Source organism: Lutjanus erythropterus, chromosome 10, assembly GCF_056507025.1.
Source record: "Lutjanus erythropterus isolate fLutEry1 chromosome 10, fLutEry1.hap2, whole genome shotgun sequence".
NCBI classification, from domain to species: domain Eukaryota; kingdom Metazoa; phylum Chordata; class Actinopteri; order Lutjaniformes; family Lutjanidae; genus Lutjanus; species Lutjanus erythropterus.
The window spans coordinates 35275166-35301325 of NC_139326.1; the positions used below are offsets into that span (position 1 = coordinate 35275166).

At 37.2% G+C, this 26160-nt stretch overlaps 2 protein-coding genes across 2 annotated transcripts in view; both read right to left on the bottom strand.

The window, feature by feature from the left end:
- Nucleotides 1-6190, bottom strand: part of gcn1 (GCN1 activator of EIF2AK4) — a 34540-nt gene extending 28350 nt beyond the window's left edge. The window contains exons 1-9 of the mRNA XM_084729177.1: nt 6148-6190; nt 3848-3950; nt 3693-3756; nt 3380-3511; nt 2924-3032; nt 2614-2712; nt 707-841; nt 388-565; nt 208-282 (exon numbers count right to left, since the gene is read on the bottom strand). Of these exons, the coding sequence (XP_084585303.1) occupies nt 208-282; nt 388-565; nt 707-841; nt 2614-2712; nt 2924-3032; nt 3380-3511; nt 3693-3756; nt 3848-3950; nt 6148-6165 (913 nt within the window). The 5' untranslated portion in view covers nt 6166-6190. The remainder of the gene's footprint in view (nt 1-207; nt 283-387; nt 566-706; nt 842-2613; nt 2713-2923; nt 3033-3379; nt 3512-3692; nt 3757-3847; nt 3951-6147) is intronic.
- Nucleotides 6191-9175: 2985 nt separating this feature from the next.
- Nucleotides 9176-17308, bottom strand: vamp5 (vesicle-associated membrane protein 5). Its single transcript, XM_084729178.1, is given in 4 exon segments — nt 9176-9885; nt 9887-10024; nt 12078-12221; nt 16986-17308. Coding segments are annotated over 4 exon segments (321 nt in total). The 5' UTR covers nt 16989-17308; the 3' UTR covers nt 9176-9849.
- Between the last annotated feature and the right edge of the window lie 8852 nt (nt 17309-26160).

The following is a 26160-nucleotide window of genomic DNA, read 5'->3' on the forward strand; positions in this document are numbered from 1 at the left end:
CTCTTTTTTTCTCATAAATTTTCCACTTCAATTTTGGAAATCCTGTGTTCTTTTTCGGAAAATATTACCCCTATCCCTTGGCTCCATGCATTATTTTTCACCTACAATGATCTGCTGTTGTACATGACAGCTGAGTGTGTGCTTTAAAAATACATTCCACAAGACTCAAATAAAACTAAATCAATTGATAATCCATTAAGGTCTTACTTGCAATAGCCTTTCCAATATCCATGCCGTACTGACTGAGGTCCAGAGTTACAGAAGACAGCAGGCAGGAGATGGCTGGAAAGAGAGCAGAAAATGGTTTAATCCACTGTGTACGAGAGCTGCCTGAGCATCAAGCGGGTGAGCGTTTCACACAATCTTCAGAAACTGAAAGCGTCTCACTCTGAATGGCGTTCTCTGGACTGCGGAGCATCGTCTTCTGCAATGCAGGGAGGAGCAGCTCCTTGAACTCAGAGTGGGACACGTGACGCAGCAAGGAGCCACTTTTATCCAAAATGTGCTGCTGTGGTTTCGTCTTGCTCATAAGGACCGATTTGATGTACAGGTCCAACAGTGCACTCTGGAAAAAAAAACAAAATATTTATCTGAGATTCCAGGTACTCTACTCTACTCTACTCTTCTGAAGAGTATCAAGACACAAAACTAGCAATCTAGCAACATCAGACTAAAAACCAAGACAGATTGTAAAAAAATCCCTCACCTTATGCTTCTCTATTGTATCTTTGTCTTTCTGAGCAGTGCAGAAGTCTAAACACATCCCCAGCATGGCCAGATTAGTGGGGTTCTGGTCCAGACTCAACAGTGTGCTGATATACTCATCCACCAATCCAGGATTCTGTTAAAGACAACAAACAAGTCAAGTCATCATAACCTATCCAGGCTTCTTGTGTGTGCAGCTGCTCTCAGCTCATGGATGACCATCCATTACTGTTTTTAGAGGTAGTGACAGGTCAAATTAAGGTTAAATGTACTGTATAATGTTGCATATGTCTTGTTTTAAAGACAATAGTATTAATATTACAAAAAGGGTAATGAAACATTTTAAAACCCACCTCTCTTGTAAGAAAAATCACTGGTAAATTACAAGAACTGGTTCTTTGATAGACAATGATGTACAGCGATAAACCCATGTGACCTCCAACAGATTAAGTATTATTTTATTTGGATAATTTACTTATAATTTGATTCTTAACACAGACAATGTCAGCCAATTAAAATGTGTCTTTCTGAATGGAGAGCAGGACGCTGTTACAGAGTGCCAGCTAAGATTAACAGTGAAACCTGGAGCGTGAAATTTTTGTCTCCCCCTTTAGGTACTGAGAGTAATTACAAAAACACTGTCAACCTGTGCTTGTGATGTACGCTTCCGTTTTTTTGCCATGCTATAAACTACTCCATCACTATGGTTGTTCCCCCCCTTCGACTTTGGCAAACCAATCATTAGGCTCGTTTGAGATAAGCCAGGCCTGCGCAGAATCAATTGCCGACGATCATCGCACAATGCATGCCAGTCAGATTTGTGTCCCACTTGATCCGGACTTGCTCTGAAGTCATGCACATGTGGGAATGATAGCCTCACGAGATCCAGGCAGGTGCAGTTTTTAGAGCCAGGCACTGCAACTGCAAGCCCCTGGCTGTCATCTGATAGATGAGCTCACTGGCTCTGATTGGCTCCTAGTTTTGACAACAAACACCAGGTATTGTAGAAAATATTCATTTTCTGTGTAACTGAAAATATTCAGAGCTGGCTATATTAGTCTCATGTTGTGCAATGAAGGTTTAATCTGTTCGCCATCATATATTTTGTGACTAATAATAACAAAGGTTATATACATATATGACTTAACAAAGGAGCAGTTACAAAGTGCTTCATAAGGCAGATGAATGGACAGAGGATCATGTCACAGTTGGGAGGATCTCTTCTGCGTCAACTTCATCAGTGATCAAGAACAGACTTTATTTCTTCAGCTATAACTATACAAACGTGTTCTGCACACTGCAGGTAGTCTGCAGATGATCTAACAGGATGTTAATATACCTCACTTCCTGTATACTGTCTTGCTTATTGAAGGCTGTACTGTCCGAAACTGTCCGGCTTGACTGCAGCGTTTTGTCCCTGCCTCCTGCTCTCATCTACTCTCCAGGCAAGGTGCAGTTCATCTCGAAACAAGCCTTCTGCTGGTAAAATCAGACCAGCAAAGACAGAATCACCGGGAACATTACAACAGTCCATCTGATGAGCCTGTGGCTTCAGGATAGTTAAGTTCTTTTCTACTTCTTCTGTTGTCACACTGTGTGTAGAGCTGAACACTTTTAGTGTCTCTACAGACAGGACTTAAATTGCCAACCAACCAGCAAGTTCACCAAAAAACATTAGGTAACTGAAGCTATGATCATTAGTAAGGTGGCATGTGAAAATTCATGACCAGAGCAGGTAGTTTTGTCATGACCTTCCCCAGCCTGGTTCCAGATAAGCCCCCATATCTCAGATTTTTAAATAGTAATTTAAATTAAGTGAAACAAAGGGGGGGTTTATTCTGATCATAAAATTAGACAGGATCAATAAATCTTTCACTGTTTGTAAGCTCCACAGTGTCCTGTACTCACGTCTTGCCAGAGGTGACTGAGATTCTTGAGGCTTGATTTCTGAGCCATAGTCTTGGCTCCACCCACCACCTCAGACACGAGAAGGCTCTGAACCTCCACCTGCAAGTGACAACAACATCCAAAATCAAACACTGACACTGGTCAAGAGAGGTTAAATCCATCATTCACTTCAGCAGTTGACCAAAACAGCAGCATTAAGGACCTCAATAAGAACTTATAAGACTGTGCACAAACAGGAAGCTCAGACTGGCTGACTGCATTTATATTAAAAAAATTATTTAAACTCAGAGACTGATATTCTTTTACTGACCATTTTCTTCCAGATGGCTCCTTGTCTTTTCTCTGAGGCAGAAAACACACCGGAGACTAAAAGGCAGGTCCAAGACAAGCCGATGAAGGCAGCAGAGCCGGAGCTTTTACTGCAAATACAATATGACAAACATAAGAGGCAGAAGAGCGATTCTGAGAGATAGAGATTAATTAGTTAATATTGTTTCCTATTAAAAAACTCTGTATAAATCTTGTTATAGTGTATTAATGTAGCTTGTGCTTCTGCTTCTCATATAATTATATGCAGCATACCCTACACTACATAATTCTTGTTTATCGTACCTGTCAAACACTGAGTGAAAAAGAAAAATTTCTAATGTTGACAGTTGTATAATGACACATCCATTCTCTTCTGTAAATGTGGGAATTTATCAAACAGTGCCACAACAAACTTTAGAGATAAAAAAAAACTAAAAGATAAAGTTGAGAGCAGTACCTCGGCTCTCCACTTTTGCTGATGACTCCACTGTTCAGCAGGCAGTGCAGGAGGCTGGTCACCAGGATGTCGGGCTGACTGTCAGCCAGCTGGGCGATGACAGAGAGGATCTCTCTGCGCGATGCAGCATCCCTGAGAAGCACACATATTCATAGAAATATGAAGGTGTTTTTTCACACGTGCGTCCCTTATTTGGTTCATGTCAGTGAACACATGCTGAACAACAGGAACAACTCTGTGTGTAAAGCAACACAAGCTTTTTATTGTGTAAAATGTGGTTTTCTCTCGGCTGACAATTATTACGTACACCTACCGATATCTGTGTGGGGTGAGACAGAAGAGCTTGCATAGACCTTTGATGGCAGGCTCTGGTAACTCTGAAAGGGACATGAGGACAAAGCATTAGTGTTGATTGAAGCACCTACTTTTAACAGAGTGTAGAAAATTAAATAACCCAAAACCCCTTACCTTTGCCCTTTATGCATTGTTTCAGCTCTCCGAAGATCTCTTTGCGCTCTTTGACACTGGCTGTAGTTACCTTCACAGCAAATTTCTTCAGTGTATCTGAAACCTGGAGTCATATTTAGAAAATGAGTTGGTCTAATGACTTCATTGAAGCAAATAGTAGTGACATCATCAGTCCAACCTACAGTCCGGTATTCATTTCATGATGATATGGACTGACTTTATAATTACAACAAATCATGAGGAAATAAAGGAAGTCAGTGCTTTAAAAATTTTAGGGGTAATTTTGGACCCGCAAGTTAAATTTGACAAATACTTAAAAAAAACATGCAAGACAGTAAAGACAGATTTGAGCTGTTTACCTTTTAAGGCAGCTCCACTGTTCATGCATGCTATGACATGTTTACATTTATCTTATCATGTTACGGTATCAGGCCAGGCCTCACCGTCAACTGCCAAACCTGTCACATCATATAAACAAGCATTCAAAATAGTGGATCCAAAACAAATGAAATGGCACCACTGTATACTTTTGAAAAAGTACAAGATGTTCAGTTTTGGCAACTTTATCAAGTTCTCCCTTATCAAATTGATTTTTAAATAGGCGCTAGGTTATCAGAAAATGGCAACTACTGAGAGACACAGCAAAAGACAACCCCAAACACTTTTTGGTCAGTCATCCTTTTTTTGGAATGCAGAACTGACCTGAAAACATTTAGCAAAAAAGGTGAAACACCAGCTGAAACCAAACCAGATCTGTTACCACTTATCTCTGATTTCTGTCTATGCATTGACTATTTATTATGTACTTCATTTTATTGCTGAATTCTTGTCTTTTCTTGTTGCACAGTAGCCTTAACTAGAAATCAAAAACACAACACATCTGTATCTTATTACTGTAACCTGCTACAATGTTTCTTGTATTGTTCCTTACAAATAAACTAACAAATAAATAAAAATGGAATGGGGGAGGGTGGCTTATGTTTTTTATTTAGCTTCGGTTTAGATTGAACAACCCTAAAATTCCTCAGGTCACTGAAACTGGAGGATTTGAAAACTTTGTAATGGCAATGGTTTGTGAGAAGTGTATTATATCTTCTTTAAATGGAAGGCTGTAATCACAATGAATTATAGAGAAAGGTATTTGTAAACTATGTGCCTCTTTGAAGACTGTCCTTCCTTTGTTTATTAAATATATTTAGCTATATCATGTGCTATTGTTTTCTTAGGACTAAACATAGTTTACACTTACACACAGTCTAAAGTGAATAAAATTTTATTCTTGGGGAAAGTAGAGCTGAAACAAATAATTGAGCAATTGATTGTTAATTGATTGCTAAATTAATTGACAACTATTTTCATACCTGATTAATCACTCTGAGTACTTTTTCATTAGAGATTTCAGTCTCTCGAATGTGAATATTTTCTGGTTTAATCCTATATGATACTAAACTGTGGACAAGACATTTGAGGATGCAATCTTGGGCTTCGGGAAAGTTTTATTTTTTACCACTTTCTGACATTTAATAGACTAAACAAGTAATTAATTGGCAAAATAATCAACAGATTAATCCTTGCTAAAAATAATTGTTTGCTGCTGCCCCAGAGGAAAGGCTTAAACAATTGGCTGATTAGCAGAAAAGTAGCCAAATGCTTTTCTGTCCATCAACAAATCATCTAATTTCTAGTTACATGAAAGTCATTTACTATTTGGGATCATGGTGTTAAGATTAGGACTGTAATCCTATAAAGATAGATAACATAAATGTATCAGTTTTAAATTTTGTCTGACATTATTCTGGGTATGAAGGAAACAATCCAGAGAAATCTGAACATGTTACTTTGAAGAACTGCTCTTTAGGTATACAACTGTACTCACAACAGTTAACTGATCACAATGTACTTCTTATGGAGGGCGTGGCTTAACTCATCATCACATAAGATGATTGTCTGCTAAACTTGGGCAACTGAGACCAGTTCAAGTTCATGACAGTAAGTTTAAACGGCGGATGAGTTAGATATTGTCAAAATAAAGGCTGAGTAGGCCTCCTGCTCTGGACAGAAAGCAGCCGTGTGTCAGTGCAGGCTGCAGTACTGATGAAGTCACACTGAGGCGACGTAGCACTGAGCTAACAGCCTGCTCGCAGGCTATTGTTCAATTTCGCCGACTTTTCTCGTAGAATATCAAAATACAAAAAACTGTTCACACAGCGGTCCTCCATGTAGCACCAATTTGGTTTCTATCACACTTGAATACTTTTCTGGAATCGTACGGTCTACTGTTAAAAAACAGCCTCACAAACCTGCGTGTCCGCTGCCATCTTGCCGGTCTTGATGCAGGAAGGACTTGTTGATGTCACTTCCGGGTCAAAACTGCTACGTAGCTTTCCTTTTCTCAAAATAATATATTTTCACACACGATTTTATAGATTCACATGAAATGTAAAAATTAAATTTAATCTTAAACTTAATCTCGTTATACAACTTTGTAACACAAAATAAATTATAACATAAATATAATTCTCACACCAAAACAGAAGAAAAAGAAAAGATGTTCCAGTAAAATGAAATGTACTAGAAGTGGCTTCAACCTTTCTTTTAAAATAAATCTTCTAAAAATAAACTAAATAAAATGAAATAAAATAAATAAGAATGATTAATTATTAATATTGCTGTCAAGTACAAGACTTTGCCTATTTTTGCACATTTTTTCATCCTTTTCGTTTAAAAATTTGTTGAGGTAAGTTACTGAGGCTTCACATTTACTTGAGAGAACTGCAGTGTGTCACAAAACAGGTTTTTAACTTTTAATAAAAAAGTAAATTAAATAAAAAGTAAATGAACTATCTAAATTTAGCACTTTGCTGACAGTTTGATCACTTCTTCAAGGCATTGTACTATAAAAATTGCATTATAATTATAGTTATATTGTTCTACAAGGTGGTGCTATGTGTGTGAAACTGTAAGTAAATATTATCTTTGCATAAATCACAGGCTGTCAATGTAATTTGGGCAGCTTTATAGCTGCATACTCATACCTGAATAGAAAACTTTATAAAAAATATTGAGCTTCGGATAGAATGCATTAACAAAACCTCAGGCCTCAGCAAACCTTGTCCTGTCTTCACAGGGACTATTTCTTTGGTTAAAACTAGTACCAAGAACAGCTGTTGACTGTAAACTTGGTTTATCCAGATGAACAGAGACACTGTTTCTGGAAAGGAATGATTTTTGTTATAAAGGTCATTCACCTTCTTTCGCCTCCACTGTGTGGGCATGGAGTCAGAAATGTCAGAAACAGATGTCTCAACATCTGGGACAAACAAATCAAAAAATTACCTGCATAGATGACACCTGATGCAAGTGAGAGAATATGATTCTTTTTGTCTTTAATGTGGCTGGTTTGGGCCCACCACCTGAACCTGTCTGCTGCGTACTAACATTATAAAACATGGAGCAAACATCCTGTTAATTGCAGCCACATTATTGACCTTTATCTCCATAGTGACAGCAAAATGATGTCCATCTATCACGTGTGACTTGTAAATCCATAAAACAATAACTTCAATGGAAAACACATTGGTCTAGTTGTGCTGACAAGTCACTAAAATAAAAATGGTAACAGTGGAGCACCTCTAGGTTTTGAATGTTTATATATATATATATATATATATATATATATATAATAAATAAAGTGATAAATAACCTCAAAATCTCAAAAAGTAAGTGGGCTAAACTCTGGGTGACTCAATAAGCTTATGGTTCCTGCACTTGCACAAAACATGTTGACTGCACTGCCTTCTTTGGGGTGAAACTATCTGAAGAGATCCTCATGTTAGTGGTTTGACTTACACCAACCTTGCAATTCTAGTTATGAAAATAATGCTAAATATGGTTAGTATATCTTAACAGACTGCCTGCACCTTATTTTGCAAAGTGCACTTATGATACATATATTAAGATGGATTTTTAAGGCTTTTACAAACTCTCGTCAAACCTTTTAATGCACAGTAAGAATCCATAGTCAATTAATATGTTGTTTGGTTAAATACATTCCATTACAACCTGCCTATTTATCTGAAGTAAATATATCAGCCAGCAGGGGTCACTGTAGTTTAACTACAATTCAATAAAAATGTAATGACATACAGACAACAGCTCCAGGCTCAAACTTTCTCTGTGCCTCTGAAGACTCATATTTAGGCTCTAAATACTAGATCCATGTGGATTATGGATAGTTTAAATCAGTGGTTTGCACGATTTTTCTATAAAGGACCCCTTTTCTATCAGGGTAAACTGATGTGGCATATTTAATAGATATTTCATATCATATTCAAAGCATAACAGTAACACTACAGAACAACTAATAAACTGTACAATTACCTCAAATAGTGAACACAATAACTGCAGGATGGTGTGTAAAACAGAATGAGCAGATTATTTCCTTTTAATACTTTTATACAACTCTCTCTCAGTATTGTGAATTTTTTTTTCATTTTTAACAATCATACATATTTAATAAGATTCTTTTTCAACATTGTCTATGTTTTTTTCTCCCTGCATCATGTTTATGAAGATCCAGGGCTCATCAATAAGAATTATCTGCTTGCAAATAAAATGCCATTTCAGGCTAGTATATTTGGCAACTAACTTTTACAACTAGGCAAGCATAAAAGTGAATTAAATTATTATAATTATTATAATTTTCATATAAAAATTGATGTTTTCAGACTCTAAAATATGGAGATTTCCTGCTTTTCTACCTTTATTTTCACATTAACTTTTTGGTTTTGGACTGACAAAACAAAACATAACCTTGGACATTTAGCATCATTTAGCATTTTCTGATATTTTAAAGACGGTGCAACCCTAGATTAAATATGACAATTAACTTGTTGTTACTTCTTAACCACTAATAAATAAAACAAATTGTTCAGGGGCAGGTAAAAGTTGACTCCACGCAAGTAAATTTCTGACCAACTTGGCCAATGAAAAAAAAAATAGCGTTGAACCCTGATACTATATTCCATTTCTCTCATACTGTGCCAATAAATTCCCATAAATCTTACACACTGAACCTTTAATATCAAGCTTCGTTGACCCATAGTTGGGGGTGGGAGCCTCAGGTTGGGAACCAGTTGGTACCATGTCACTTTTGCCAGTGGTTTGTTTCTTGGTTTTCATCGACCAAACATTTGAACATAGTGTGTGAGATTTGATTTTAGACAGATCATTTGACAAAAATAACAAAGAAAAATACAGTAGCACACCAAGACATGTTATAGAGATGTATGGACAAAATACAGACATGTATAAATCAAGAGAGACCCCTTTTAAGCACACACATTTTAATGATACAGACACTTTTGATGGCATTTCATTTTTGACAGGTGACATTTTGTGTGACAATACATAAGTTAATTCTTTACTATTTGAAGTTATCTGTAATTACCAAGTCTGTCTTCTTGCACTGACAGTTGACTCTCCTCAAATCATCGACTAAATCTTCTATAAAACAAAGTCTATTTATAGTTCAGTGATCACTGATGACAGGTTTCTGCTCCTCTGAGTGGTGCTCTTGAACCTGAACCATTGTGTATAAGGAAATAGTACAAAAGTAGCAGCCTATTGATGTTTTGTTAAAAGAAATTATTTATTCATAATTCTCCTAAAGCGGCAGGGTGTTCGAACACCTTTACTAAGATCTAACATTCATGAAGATTTGTGTGTCCTTCCAATGTGGGCCTGACAGAGACATGACCTTTGAAAAGGTACAAAAAACACAGCGAAGCAGCCGAGCGATCAATGGTACCATATCAACTGAAGACTTACACTAATGAAGAGTGGGACGTCTTGTCCCATAAATACCTCTAAACACAGAAATATCACAGACTGAGCAGATGAGGCGAGATGCTAGAGTCTCATAGTTTGCGCTCCTCTTTTCCTGGACCTTTCGTCTTTGTCCACTTCATCAAGTCCCTCAGTCCCAATATCGTATTTTCCTTTCACCAGCAGAGGAGCTCCTGTCCTCCTGTGCTATCCTACGGACGCAAAGATTATGAGTCCGATAATGATGAGTGCGGCGATGACTCCGACGCCAATGAACACATATTTCATCTTCTTGTTCTCCCATCGCTTCTTTTGCTTCACCTGGTTGGCGGTCTTTTCGAAAGCTTTACTCTGCGGAGAAAACACACACAAACAGAAGATGTTACATTATGTTGTTGTGTAACTACACTATGGATCACATGAATCCCATGATCCATCTGTGGGTCGACAAGCAGGTCACACTGTTGGAGCATTGTCCCACTGCCCCATGTTATATCACACAGACTGTTCTCAGAAGAGCAGAAATAAAGAATTAAACAGGAAGAAGACTAAAATCTAAGTTCAAGGAGCACTTGGATACACCCTCCGATAACACGGATTAGGAACGGACAAACTGGGAAAGCAGCTCTCAGCAACTGGGCACCGTGATCATAAAACTTGAGGGGATAGTTTGGATTATTTGAGGAGGGGTTATATGAGGCACTTGATATTAATGCATAGTCAGCACTGATGTTGGAAAGTAAGGAATGCACTGGACAGCACAGGAAACTGCCATTATATAATCCAAATATCACTCTTTCCCAGCCAAGTAGACTCCACTGGCCAAACCAGCTATTTTTAGCTTCTGCTCATTTCTGTTCCTGGTAAACCAAACAATTTAAATTATTGTCAATGGAGAGCAACATTTGGCTTAAATAAGTGAAAAAACTGTCTGGCAGCAAGGTATAATAGTGGAAATATTCTGAATATAGCATACATTTTAAACTGGTATTGATTTTTTTAGGTAGACCATTTTAAAGTGGCCAAAATACACTTTGTTGTTGTCTCTCTCCACAGCAGTACATAGCTTAGCTTGTGTGCTGGTGCTCCTCTCTGTTTCTCCAAACTGTGGGGGTGTGTCGACCACCATGTACTGTAAAAAACACACTGACTATGGATAAGCATCTCATACACTTCAAATAATCAGAACTATCCCTTTAAAGCTGCACAAACCAGTATTTCTATGTCGACAATGGATCAAATGACTGCATGTTATGTGACAGGGGATGCTTGTAATGATTCTTTTACCCAGCTCTAAAGTTCCTCTCAGCTCTGTGGAGTGTTTTAGCTTCTTTCAGCTCATTGTTTTGGTTCAGTCTCTCCACTCATCCACTAATTTTTGCCCCCAGACAAAGTAAATGACTAGCAGAATATTTAACAGCTAAAAAAAACAAATATTTCCCTCAGAGAGTGAAAATTAGACGTGCAATCATCAAGTTGACACAAACACACCTCCAAATGAGCTTGTTTCTCTGTGTCTCCTGGATGTGCAAATAAGCAACTGCTGACTAAAAACTTTGCAACTTCAAGGTCATAATATGCCAGATTTTTCTGTTTCTGCCATCCCCAAGTGGCCACAAACAGTTATGATACCTGTACTTTTTGGGCATTTGGCCGCCTATAAACAACATACATGCAGAAGACACAACATTAGCATTCATTTAAAGTAATTTAGCATTAAGGAGGTAAACTTGGATCAGTTTATCAGAGCTTTTTTGCTGTCATAGTGGATGCAGGCTGTAATACCAAAACAATGAGCTCAAAGTTGCTAAAACCCTCTGTGTAGCTGAAGGGACTGCAAAGTCAACATGTTAACATGAAAATATTTACTGGTGTAGCTTTAAGTTTCTAAACCTCTACAAGCACTGAACTTCAGCTTGAGTTGCTTTCCTAGTTTGCGTGCTCATTATGCATGTTGTCAAAAAGTTAAGTTCCTGAACTTAAGTTTCAATCATCTGCCTGTTTGCTGAGAACCGTGTGATGTAACAGAGGCCGACAGGGAAATGTGGGAACGAGGTGACCCACTTGTTGACCCCCGGACGGACATTTGCCTCGTGGCATGTCCTGGACTCACTCTGTCATACCCAGGGAGACCAACTCACTTCATTCATCTTAGGAAACAATAGGAAATACCTCTCTAAAAATAGCACCATAAAACACAATCAGGATGTAAATTGTACATTTGTTTTCCTCTCCAGCTCCACCTAAGGTGTATTTATAGACATCAATATGACATTTCCTAGTTTTAATCCCTAGACGCCCGTGAAAAAGGAGTCTGTGAGCCATTTGCTCCATTCATTCAGCTTATCCATACAACCCAGACACTTCCACAGAGAAACTCTGAGCTAAAATAGCCACAGGTTACCTTTTCCAGGAGCTCATCAGCCCTGTCCTCCAGGTCCTCCAGTTTGCCAGCTCTCTCATCAGCCTTGTTCAGGTTGTCCAGCATGATGACCTTCACCTCCTCCACGTCCTCCTGGGTCTGCTGCAGGCGGCTCTTCCCATTCTCCTGTCCAATCAACAAACACAGCGAGGTTAGAGTCAGACATGAGGTGGATTAATTGTCTCATTTGGGACTTTTCGCAGGAATTAATGTGCTTGTGTTACGGGAACTTTCCTATGGTAAAAGAAAGATAATAAGGGTGGATAATGGTCATTTCTGGTTGCAAACACCTGTTTCTTGGGAAAATCTCCCAACGCAGACAGGATGTGATGCATGTTATGTTTTAGGATAAAGAGTGGAAGTCGGTTAGCGTCGGTAGTTAGCATGACCAGCCATTGGCACTGTGGCAGTCATATCCGGGCCGACGTGCCAAACCCCAGAGAGATTTGGTGAGTAGCATTGGACATCACATGCTAGCATGTACTTAAAGGGACAGTTCACTCCAAAATCAAAAATACACATTTTTCCTCTGGCCTGTAGTGCATCTTGATTGTTTTTGGTGTGAGCTGCAGAGTGTCAGAAATATCAGCCAGAGAGATGTCTGCCTCCTCTCTAATATAACGGGACTCGATGGCAATCCACTTGTGGTGTTTGAAGCACCAAACTAATTCATTTGAAAAATTCAAAACTAGTATCTCTTTCCAAAAATCATGACCTGGTTACTCAAGAGAATCCACAGTTGCGAGCAGTTTCATGTGGGATCTACTTTCTTTCTGCAGTAAATTCCACCGGAACTACTTTCCTTTCTGCTTGAAAGATGGTATCCAACCAGATCTGTGGATCTTCTTGAGTAACAGGGTCATGATTTCTGGAAAATTATACTGATCTTGAGTTTTTCAAATGTATGTTTTTTTTGGTGCTTTGAGCCTCACAAGCCGAGTACCATTTAGTCCCATGATATTGGACAGAAGGCAGACATCTCTACAGCCAGTATCTCAAAAACTCTACAACTAGCATAAAAAAAATCTAGATGGACAAAGGCCAGAAGAAAAATATGTAGTTTTGATTTTGGGGTGAACTGTCCCTTTAAGTCTCAGGGTTGCACTTCCAAGTTTTGAGGATGTCTAACTGTTGCTCTTAATGATTTTGCATGCACTTAGTGTAAGTCACTTTGGAATGGATGCAATTAAACTTAATTTAGCTGCAATATTTCAGTCACCCTGAGCTTCAGAAAGGTTTTTCTGCACAATGCCACTAAATTTATGCATAAAGGTCAATCTACGAATTATAGGGAAGGGAGGGGCAAGTGACATAGTTGTTTAATGTCTTCTGTGGCTCTGGAGGAACTTATGTCAAGACTGAGAAAACAACTATCTCTCTCTAGGCTTGAAGACTGTGTTTTTTTAAACAGACGGCCTGTGTTACAAACTGGGGTCATGTAATTTAGACGAGGGTATTTACCCAGCAGTCAGTGAATTATGGGAAATGTAGGATCCTTTTTTTGTGACTTGATCGACGATTGATACTCCGTGACAAACACCACTATTACTTATACAGTGCTGGGAGGCCATGGCTCCTGCAGTTTACCGGTCTAACTTCGCAATTCAATATTACTTAGTTCTCAGTCTTTTCACATTTTCAGCAACTATGTTCTAATTAGTAGAGCTGCAATGATTGATCGATTACTAATCGATCTTTAAATTAATTGCCAGCTGTTTTGATAATCGAATAATCAGTTTATTTAGTAAGTTTTCAAAGAGAAAAAGTCAAAATTCTATGATTAAATGTGAATTTTTTTGGTTTCTTTACGCTCCATTGACAGTAAACTGAATATCTTGAGTAAAACGAGACATTTGAAGGCATCATCTTGGGCTGTGGGAAACACGGGTCGACATTTTTCCGCCTCTTAATGGATTATGAAAATAATTGTTAGTTGCAATCCTACTAACATAATGTGTTTAGAAGAAAAACTCCTCTTTTCCTTTCCACAGACTTTCAGTGTCTGACAACATTATGGAAAGGATCCCTAGACAGATAGACCGACATGTTGAAGAGTAAGTTTGCTTAACCAAAAACAGACGATTTATTGCTTTCACCAAATCCATCAGGCTCCATTTACACAAACAGTAATTTAATCATTGTAAGACACACTTCATTCAAACTCAATAGAAATGATATGAAACTCACCAAAACTATCTTGGCTCGTCTTTCCCCTGTTCCAACATTCACCAGGTCTGGTTTGGTTGAAATCGTCCCTTAATTTCATAAATCAGATGTGAAAATATTCTGGCTCTACACGCCGTTTCTCCCTGTTGCTTCTCTGATGACCATCCTCACTGTCATCCCTCCTCCGATATTTTCACATCTAACTCAGTGAATAAAGGATTTATTTCAACAAAACCAGAGCTGGCGATTGATGGAACAGTGGAGAGACGAACCAAGACAAGTTTGAATGAAGTGTGTTTTGAGTAATTTTCAAAGAAATCAGTAACATGAAAATCTTACAGCTTGTTGTCCAGACAGTCTGCAGACTGAGACGAATCAATCTATGCCTGCCTGATACAGATCACACTGGCTTGTTGTTTCATAAACATGGCAACATTTCTGCTGGGAACTCTAGCAGAACAAATCATCCTGCCGTCTGTGACATGTTTTCCCAGTAGACTGAAGCATGAGTGCATCTCTGTAACTCAAAACACTCTTTTCATAATGTAATGAAACAAAACTGTTGGTAAAAGTAATTTTCTGAGAACTGAAAATAGAAGCTGAAAAGAGGAACAAGTTATGACATGAAAGTGATAAAATGAAGCAGGACAGGTTTCACCAGATCATGAAGAATGTGTTTATACTATCCTCTACGTCTGCTCGGAGAGGAGAAGAAAAGGGCCAGAACAGTAAATGGACAAAACAACAGTTACCACAGATTGATTAGCAGGATATTTAGAGAGGAGTTTGACCTCAAAGCAATTAGTATCCTGGCAGGTTTCTCCTTCACCTTTACCCTGTGAGCCATGACAGGAAGCCACCATCTCAGAAGTTGACAGAAACAGGAAACCGACAGATAGAACAAAACAAGTTCTCTCTCAGCATCTTGACTTCATAATACACTATGTCTTCCTGTTAAGACTCATTGTATCTATACTGTCTGCAAGTTCTAGAAGAGCAGGCTAAGAAGAGTAGACTTTCTACCGATGGTAACTGGTTCATGGATGCCCTTATCTAATTTTTGGCCCACCAAATAGTGGTTGAACAATAGTCTGTGTGTTTAAAATTCAGCCGGCGACGTCTTAACACAGGAACTGCTGCCCATTCCAGTTCCCCTCCTTGCTTCCTTCCTGCCCTCACTCCCTCCCTCCTGCCTGCCTGCATTAATGTACCTGGCACATCCAGGGAAACCACACCCACATCATGTAATAGCATGTTCGTAACAGCAGCGTCGGGTACTGATCGTGTTTGAACTGTGAAAACTGCTGTGTGGTCTGCATAATATTAATCTGATGATTTCAGCAGTACCTAAGTTCTAAGGGTTCATTCATATTTAAAGTGGAACATGCAAGAAGGATAATGGGAGGTGATTAATGCTGTTGTTGACTGTCAAAAATGCATTCTTAACTCATGACTTCATGGTTTCATCTTCAAAAGATCAGATGTAAGTCTGGCACTGATGATTGTCTTCATTGTCAATTCATCTGTCCATTCTTTTCTCGATCAATCGATTAGTTGTTTGGTCCAAAATGTCATGAAATGGTAAAGAAAATGTCGATGAGTGTTTCCCAAAGGCCAAGATGATATCCTCAAATGTCTCATTTAATCCAAGGGCCAAGATATTCAATTTAAGTGATGTAAGGTGTTAGCTGTGAACTATTTTGATAATCAGTTAATCTTTTTGTTTTTTTAAGAGGAAATGTCCAAATTCTCAGATTCCAGCTTCTTAAATGTGAGTATTTTCATGTGTTGTTAGTCATCTATGACAGCAAATCTTTGGCTTGTGGACAAAATAAGACACTTGAAGACGTGACCTTGGACTTCAGGAAACATTTTTTTTTTTTGCCATTTTCCGACAATTTTGCAGACCAAACAACTAATCGATTACTTGAGAAAATGATTGACAGATTAATCAATAATGCAAACATTAGTTAGTTGCAGCCCTAATTCAGTTTATTTTCATGGAGGAGTAAAAAGAACATAAAATATCTTCATCTAAGATGTTGGAATCAAAGAATTTCGACTTCTCTTTCTCATAAAATCACTCGAACTGATTAATTGATTATCAGAATAGTTGCTGATTAATTTAATAATTGACCACTAATCCAATCATCGATTATATTTTACAGTTATAGTGAGAAATGTAACAGAAGAACCTAAACAGATAGTCTTTTATATTTACGTATATTTTACTTTGTTAATTTTATTGATATACATCTCTCATATCTCACCTCTACTACTACTTTAAGATTTAAACCTCGAGCTGAGTAGACTCACTTCATTACATTGACTCACTCCATATCAGCGATGTTTATCATTCATTTATCATTCTTGTATGCTTGTATTTTGGGATTTTTGGGTTTATTAAATTATTTGAGAACTATTCCACGTTATTTCGACCTGACAAGAGAGTCACGAGCTTCTAAATCAATAAAAAAAAGGAGTTTGAAGCTCAGTTTTGTTATTTTCTGGCCACACATTCGTCATTTAAAATGCGTTCACAGCAGATAAACTGTCCTATTTGCCCACTATTATTACTTCTGGGACTTTGCCACAGATTTTTAAGAGTCAGAGTTCAGAAGTATTCAGCCAAATCAAAGTTTTTTCTCTTCTTATCGAAGCTGTAATAAATCATTGTAAAAAAAAAAAAGCGGCTCAGCTTATCAAACACTGATATTTACTCACCATGTCTGCGTCGTGTCTTGCGTGTTTGTGTCGAGGCTGTCACCGGATCCAATGCATTTATAGAGCGACTCAAGTCAACTTTAGAAACAGGAAACACAGCAAACAGCTCTGCAGTTAAAAACCTGCCACAGTGTTTCACCAGCCGCTGAAACTAAACAGGGTTTTGTATTTTTCTTTTATCCTTGTAGCCTTCCTCAGAGTGAGGACTCGCCGCTGTCACTTTCACTTCCACGTCCCGGACTGCGGTCAGTCTCTCGGTCGGTCGGTCGGTCTTGTGGCTGTTGCTGGACTTTGTGCAGTCTCATAATGATGCGTTCAAGGTATTCCCGGAAACTTTACAATCACAGAAAAGTGGTCACATGACCTGAATCGAACTCGGAAAAAGTCCAGACTTTTTCCCCGACTCGTCAGACTGTACTGTCTGTGATGCTCCAGACTCCCCTCTGTTTATCATACCACAATCCACAAGCATTTATTCACAATGGTGGAAAATACCTAACCATATATTTACAGAAGTACTGTTCCTGAGTACAATATTGAGACACTGGTACTTTGTTGAGTTCCAAGACTGTTAAATTTCAATACAATACTGCATTGTATTAACAAAAATAATACTCAATACCTCTTTCAGTACCAGGGGAAAGAAAAATGTCTCAGGAACAGTTTCTTTTTCTGTTTTCTTGAAAAAGCATGGAGATCCTTTTTTTATATAGCTTTAGTACTTTCCGTTATTAATTAAATTCTATCATTTTAAACACATCATATTGAAAAATAATTGAGTGTAATTATTATATCACAATTTCCTAAATTTAAATTAGAATTCTAATAATTTTATTAAAATTTCCATTTTATGCCACTTAATACCAAGAGTGTAGGTTTCGTTTCAGAACTGTGGGGACACATTAAGCAGGCGTCCTCCATTCTCGTGATTTGTTCAACTTTTCTGCATGAATTTATGGTTGGAATGTCTAGAAAAGAAACATCAGGTGCAAGGTGACAATTCAAAATATAACGGAATATCAAGGGTATAAGTAACTAATTACAACTACTGAAATTATTGTAATTAAGTCATTTGTTTGAATTCTTTATGAGTATATTTTCAAGTCTGTAATTTTACTTGTATTTAAGTATGTATGACACTATGTAATTAGTAGAGAAGGTTGTCATGCAACCTGTTGTACGACCTGTGTTGCCTACAACTACGGTATGAATAACATGACCTGGATGACTGAGAATCTTCACAAACATACACTATGTAATCTACCTTATTACTTTTAAAATCATACTTGAGCACTGAGTACAATTTGAATGGAGAAGTGAAACCAATGGAAAAAAAAAGAAAGGAAAAAGGAAATGTTACAGTAGCCACAGTTTTGGGTGTAAGGAGTGATTTAAAATTAAGATCTGGAGAAACAGAAACCGCTTCCCACTGATGCCTCAGACTCATAATGCATTAAACCTAAATGGTTAAAAAGTAAATAATACTCTGTGTAGTTTTTTTTAGAAGAATACTTTGTAGTCTACACCAGTGGTTTTACTCAAAGTTAAGTATTATATCAGCATTGTAGCGTTGACCTTTGTGGAATACAGACCACAGTGAGGTTTTCATGCAAGCAGTTCGTCAAAATAAAACTCCTCTGCTTCTTCTTCCTCTGGTTTTGTTAGGGAGAACAAATGCACATAGTTACTGGTTACTCTAGAAATTAAGATTTTACATTCTAAACATACAACCTCATTATAAAACACCAAACATTATTCAACATAAAGTAGTAAAAATTAGTTCAATCTCAACTAGCTACAGCTTACATGTTAATGCATCAGTAAGATACTCTGAAATAACATGATGGTTATTTTTGCTTTTGATACTGAGGTACACTACATGTTCTTGATGTAAAATCGTGAATGCAGACTATTGTAAAGTTTTGTGTAACTGCCTTTACTTAAGCAACTATTTGTTCCATCACTGGTGATTTGTCAAGTCTGGACAGATCCAGTGGAAAACAAGAGGGAAACATGATTGACATCAAGTGTTGAGTAAGTGTGGAAATGTTGTTTTGTAATGTCATAGTTCAAAAAAAGAAAAAGAAAAAAAGAAAGGAAAGAAAAGAAAAAACAAATCCTGTAAGTTAACCCACAGACCACCATCTCGAGCTGCGTGAGTCACATTGTCTTTTGTCCTCTACATGATGTACTATGATAACTATAATGATTTATGAATGTCAATGTTCTGTGAAATGGCTCAACTAAACCCTGAAATATTCAGCCATTTAGAAGAAAAATATGAATAGCTGTTTAAACTGTTTAAGTTTGATAATTTTGTCTTAAAAGTCTTGAAAAGAAGTCAAGACAGACTATTAGATTATTATTTACTCTGACTGATCCAGTATTATATAAAAATGTCTATATTCTTTAATTTATACAATTTGCCATATATATTGAAGATCTGATTGTAAGTTTTCTTGTTTATTTGACTTTTTAATGTTTTTAAAATTACGCAGCAGCACACTAGTTCTAAATTAATTTGTCTTCTCTTATAAGCCCATGCAAGCTGGGTATAGTGGTAGGTTATGCATGACACAATAATAAAATAATCTTTTCATTTGCATGCACAAAAATGAGAAGAACAGTCCAAATAGTGAGATGGAGCCATGGATGGTAAATAGACTGAAATCCTTTTTTAATATACAGTCCATAGTTTTACCCCATGCCCCCTCCTCCACCGATATGGGCAAAGCTTCATTAACATACTGCTCAGTTTAAGCATTATAAACATCTTCTCCCTCTCTTAATGATTTCTTATGACTCATAAACAGACACTCACTCACTCAGCTAACATTCAGTATTAATTTGAACGCTGATTAATATGAAACAGGCAAACTAAAAAAGATGCTCTGGCCCAGAATAGAAATTTCATCAATTTTTAATCACATACTGGGGCCCTTTTATTATATATCACAATAAACATATCACAGATTTCTGTTTTAAAGCAAATATCAAGCTAGAAATATAACTGTTCATATAAGACATAGGTTTATGTCAAAGTACATAAAAGGACATGAGTCATCATTGTGATACTTATACCACTATCATGCTATTTTATTGTATTAATTTTTAATAAACTTAAAGGAGTAAATAAGGGTTACATGGAGAACATTAACACTATGCCAGCACTTGTGGATAATTATTATATAAAGTGAAATCAGTGACTTAGTATAATGTCTATTTTCCCCTCCACATATGGTGTTGAAATTACCAGGGGCACTCGAATGCAGCAGCACTCTACAGTGACATTCTCTTATCTGTTTTATCCAGCAAGGAAACCGGTAAAAACTGCCCAACAGACACATTATAAGCACACCCACATGTCTTTACCCTGTGCGTTGTCTGTTTAGTGACAGCCTGGCAGCATCCTGACTTGATCTCTCTTTATATTTTTGTCCTCAGCGTTCAGTCGGTCCATTTCTAACAGGCCTTTGCAGCCCATCTGCAGAACATTGTGTGCTGTTTGGTCACTGATGGGTGTTGCCCACTTAAGAATTTAAGAAGGTGACTGCTGGTCCACCCTTGTGAGAAATGTGTGTAATATTCACATAATATCCCCACAGGGAATTACAGAATCTTTGTGGCACTAAAAAAATAAATTTGTATTGACCTTATTGCACTTATGGTAGTTATTTTCCCACAACAGAAGTGTATTATACAATTTTTTGACTTTATTTCAGTGATAGTAGTATCTGTAGTTTTCTTTTCACTGAAAATAAAACAATGGTGTCTTTCTGTTGCAGCAGACTCCTTTGCAGCTTAAAGACATGGCCACTGTAAAAGAAAATATCCAGAAATTTAGTGAAATCAACTAATCTTTTCTCATTACTCATTAACTTCAAATTAATGTAACTTAAATTTCCAGGATTGACTTCAGAACATAGACACAAGTTCTTCTAACTTGTCTTTTGACTTGAAATTATAAGTTGAATGAAAGTACTGTACAGAGTTCAATCAACTCATTAACTTAAGCCTGTAAAGAAATATGATCAGCATATTAGCAGACTTCCCAGCATGCATTGTTGGCGAGTTAAAACTCTCCTGAGAACCTTCTTTGGCTCGGAATCTCTGTGAAATCGGTTGAAACGAACATTTCTTTACCTTTTCTGAGGCAAAATTACAGTGAGTAGTACATTAGCCGGTAAAAAAAAAGAAGAATGAGGATATTGCTATTTAGATTATTTTATTTTTGATATCATATTTTTTGGTTATTAGGCTGGAAACACTACCTCTTTTGTCCACAGGGACCTCCAAAATCAACACTATGATATGATATTATATTATAATAATTTTGACAAAAATGAAATGACTTTTCAAACTGAGAAAACTGTTTGTGTGTCAATTCGTTGAGCTTATAAAGTGTTGGGGGACCATGGCACCAGTGTGTCACTGAGCCACATTTCAGGTCCGTCTAAAAACATCCTGACAGTTTAACAGTCTAACTCCACAATTCAGTACTACATAGTTCTCAGCGTTTTCACAGGTTTTTAGCAACTACGTTCTAATATGTATAATATGTTTAGCAGAAAAATGTCCTTCCTTTACACAGAATTTAAGGTAGCCCGGACACTAACTTTTGTGGGTTAAAACAAAACAGTTTATTTGTACAGTGTACAGTTAGTCTGGATGTGTGTTGGGTCACATGGAGACCTGTAGGTCTTCTGAAGGACAGTTGAAGAATAAAACTAAAAAATGCATGACATTTAAGACCATACAGACTCTTAATCATGACTCTGTGTGTGAGTGTGTGTGTGTGTGTGTGTGTGTGTGTGTGTGTGTGTCTGCCACACTTATGATAAGGAGCTGACAGGCAGACAACACAACCCCATTGTAGCTAAACTGCGTCACTTGCACATGCAATTAAAATTCTTTCCAACAGTCTTTGATTCATTCAGTGACGGTTTTATGCCAAACATCAGACAGACCTCATTACCCGCCTCTGATTATGAAAAAGGCCCAAACATAATTAAGAGTTCAAGACACACTTACATCATAAGAAGTTGCTGCATGATTAATTCATAACAACAGTTGACACACTATTGTAGTGCATTTATTGTAATCTATATCAAAGGATTCAAAAGGAGGAAGTAAACTGAAGCTAAAGAAGGTCACAATGATTTGAAAGTAAATACGTATTAAAAAGAGGAAGTAGGGTAGTTCACACATTTCTTCCTACAACCTCTGATGGGTAAATTCAGCTCAATTCAAAATCCCCCAAACGTCACCTGAGAGAATGAAAACATTGGTTAAAAAAAACCAAACAAACCCACACTTGCTGTGAGTATCAATAATTCCAAGTAATAGTATTAAACTCTCTCACAAATTAAATTAATTCTCTTTTGTTACATACTGTTTAAAGGTTAAACATGATCCAACTGGGAGCACTGGGACGCCGAGCAGCAAATGGTAAGAACCCAGCAGGGATATGAAGCTAAACACAGAACTAGAATAGATTACATGTGGGTGCTGTGGGAAAGGCATGTGATTATAATGTGTAGAGGAGTTTCCCTTTACATGTTCGATTGGCCTTGTTTCTTTTCATCTGAATTAAGATGAATAAATGAATATTTCTTTTCTAGCCATGTTTCTCACTGAAGCTTTGGACTCATCATTTATCTCCATTATACCATGTCTTTGTAATTCTGGGAGGTTTGGTGATAAACTGTAGCAGTAAACACTAAAGAGAAGGGACGTGGTTCATGTGTGCTGCACCATTTGTCAACACAGACCCAATGAATCATGAATAAATACAGTTTATCTAAAAAATGATCTAATACTACTGATAATGTGCTGTTGTCAGAGGGGAAGCAGGGACGGGCATCCTGCAACTGGAAACAGTATCAGAATCAGTGGTTGGAGTGGTATCTCTCATATTCTGTGGCATATCATCAGAAAGAGCAACACTGTCATCATGTGCTGTAGTACACAGTGCAGTTACACTATTTTATGAGGCAACTTGTACTTTCACTACTCCTTCTACCAATATGACTACTAAAACATCAAAAGAGGTTTAATGTCACGCAAGTACAATCGTGTGAAGAACTTTGGCCAAATGAAAAGTTGTATTTTAAAAGCAGTACTTAAGTAAAAGAATAACAAGTAAGCAATAAAACAGAATGATGATAGTTTTGTGTGTATTTACATTTTTAGCATAGCATAGTATAGCATAGCATAACACAGCATACATACAGAATAATATAACCCAGCATACTGTTGGACTGAAATGTTATATACTTATACTTATTTGAAGTGCATTATAGTATAGTATTGTAGTAGTACACTATTGTACCATACAAAACCATAGTATAGTGTATAGTATAACCTAGTATACTGTAGTTCTGTAGTGTTATGTAGCGTAGTCTAGTTGTATACTGTACTTAATTATATCATTCAACACATAATAGTAGTATAGTATAGAATAAAATAGTATAGCATAGCATAGTATAGTGTGGTGTAGTATAATATAGTATAATATAATATAATATAGTATAACCTAGTATACTGTAGCTCTGTAGTGTTATGTAGCATAGTCCAGTCATATACGGTACTTAATTATATCATTCTACACATAATAGCAGTATAGTACAGCACAGCATAGCATAGCATAGCAAAGTATAGCATAGCATAGCATAGCAAAGTATAGCATAGCATAGCATAGCATAGCATAGCAAAGTATAGCATAGCATAGCATAGCATAGCATAGCATAGCATAGCATAGCAAAGTATAGCATAGCATAGCGTAGCGTAGTATAGTATGGTATAGTATAGTATGGTATAGATTAGTATAGCATAGCATAGCATAGCATAGCATAGCATGGCATGGTATGATATAACCAGTGTACTGTAGCACTGTAGTGTTACCTTGCATAGTCTGGTTGCATACTATACTTGATTATATCATTCTGTACCATAATTGTATAGCAGAGGAAGCCATAGTATAGTATAGTGCTGTATTACATAGTAGTGTAGTGTTACCCTTCATCAACTGCTAATATACATGCACTTCACATAGACTTCATTATTACATCATCAATGTGCACATATAATTACAATAATACACATGGGATATATGAGTATTTAGCATTTTGGTGACAGAAGCAGCACATGAGACTTTGTCAGGACAGAGCTCAACAAAAAGCCTCTTCTGGGAAAATCTGCACTAACACAAAGGCCATATTCAGCATGCTGACCACCCTCCCTCTGCATCATTGTCTAACACTCGTCCATGGATGGCAGACTCACATCCGCATGACTACAACAGTCTGAGTCCAGGCTCATTTCCCATCACTAACAAATGGGCTTTCAGTGCTTTTTTTCTGTTTGTGTTTGTCTAAGAGGCTGTTGTTCCAAAACCCCATTCGACTTTTGTCACAGGGATAAACCCTTAATATTTTAGCCACCACTTGTTGACAAAACAGCACACTGACTCTGATGGGATGCTTAGGTTCACTGCTGTTGAGTCAACAGGCGAGGAGAGCCTGTTAGGACCCATCCACCAGTCCTGACTGAATTTCTGTTTTGCCCTATATTCTAGTTCTTCTACACGTCACAGTTTGAATGTTTGATATGTTTGGTGGGAATATTTTGTTATTGTTTCTTATTTGTCAGACACTGAAAAATGCATTAAAGTGATAGTGCACCATCATTGTTGTTGTTTGATTAAGAGATATTTGTCACACCTCATTTTACAGTAAAGGAAGGTCACAGGCCATACATATGAAATTTGACAAAAACTATTATATATACCCTCATTAGGCATCATTCACCTAATGGTACATTGATAAGACATAACAAGCTGTACTTTATATCAAAACAGACAAAGAACTGACAACATGTTTTCAATTAGACAGTGTTAGATCATTTATTAGAACCTTAATCAGACTTTATTAAAGGATACTTAGGGACACACTACAAGAGAACAGTACTGTAAACTAAAGTGTGTACTTTCCCATTGTTAGATTCTTATTAGACTTTATAAGGTAATTATGGACACATTACAACAAAGCAATACTGTAAACTTAATTACATTATTTCTCACTTTTAGACCCTTATTACACTTTATTAGAGTTAATTACTCTCTAATAAAATCTAATAATCTAATCTGATCTGATACTGACCCATAAAGAACATGTATATACAGCTTGTAACATCTTATTGATGCACCATTAGATGTATGGTGTATAATTAGGGTGTATCTGTGCTTGTTTACTGACTAATTAAGAATGTGTTGATTCAGTATAACTTGTTACATCTGATCACTGCTGTAACATGAAGTGCAACTGGAATATTTTATAAAAGCATTGAACTGGATATCCCAGTTAACAGACCTTTAAGTTTCATCTATCCTCAGCAGATGTGTGCACAGAGAAGGCATTCTGGCGACTGGCCTCGCCACATGGGCCTGATTTGTAGTACCCAGTTTTTTTTCTTACTGCATTCTTCACAGCACTCAAACTTACATAACCCACTTCTGTTTTAATGTTTGCAAAGTCAAATATCCCCTTCAGTGAGATGATGATGCAACATCGCAAACAGCCCACGAACATTTTGTTTTCGCTTTTTGTTCCTGCATTTATGTTTGTATAACTAAAGCCTGTGATTAAACTGAACCGAAACCAAAAGTGTGAGAAAATGTGCCACGATGCCCTTTACAGCTTCACCAAGAGCTAAATGACCAGAGAGGCATCGAGGGGAATCCCCTTAAATCTACTTCCTCAAGTCTCAGATCAGTCCGCCTCTCTGTCTCCATCTTGTGTCAGCTCAACAAACAGCAAAGAAGCAGAAGTAAATGCTGTGCTATTTATTATACTGTGTACCAGAGCATTAAAACCATCACCAGGAAAAGACCCTTATTTATTCTGCCAATCAAACAGTTAAAGAAAGTGGAAAAATACTTTAACAAAGTGAGAGACCTGCTGCAGCTGGAGTCTGTATGAACAAATGATATTGAAGGCCTCTGAGACTAGGCCAGATGTTGTGCTTCAGAACCATGTGCAAAATAAATGTTAGAAAATGGATTACCTGTTTATTGAGAAACCACGGGAGCTGCTGTTGTGCAGTTTAACCTTAGTATAATGTATTAGCCTATTTCCAACTGTGTGTATTTTAGCCACTGAAAATGTTGGAACAGAAA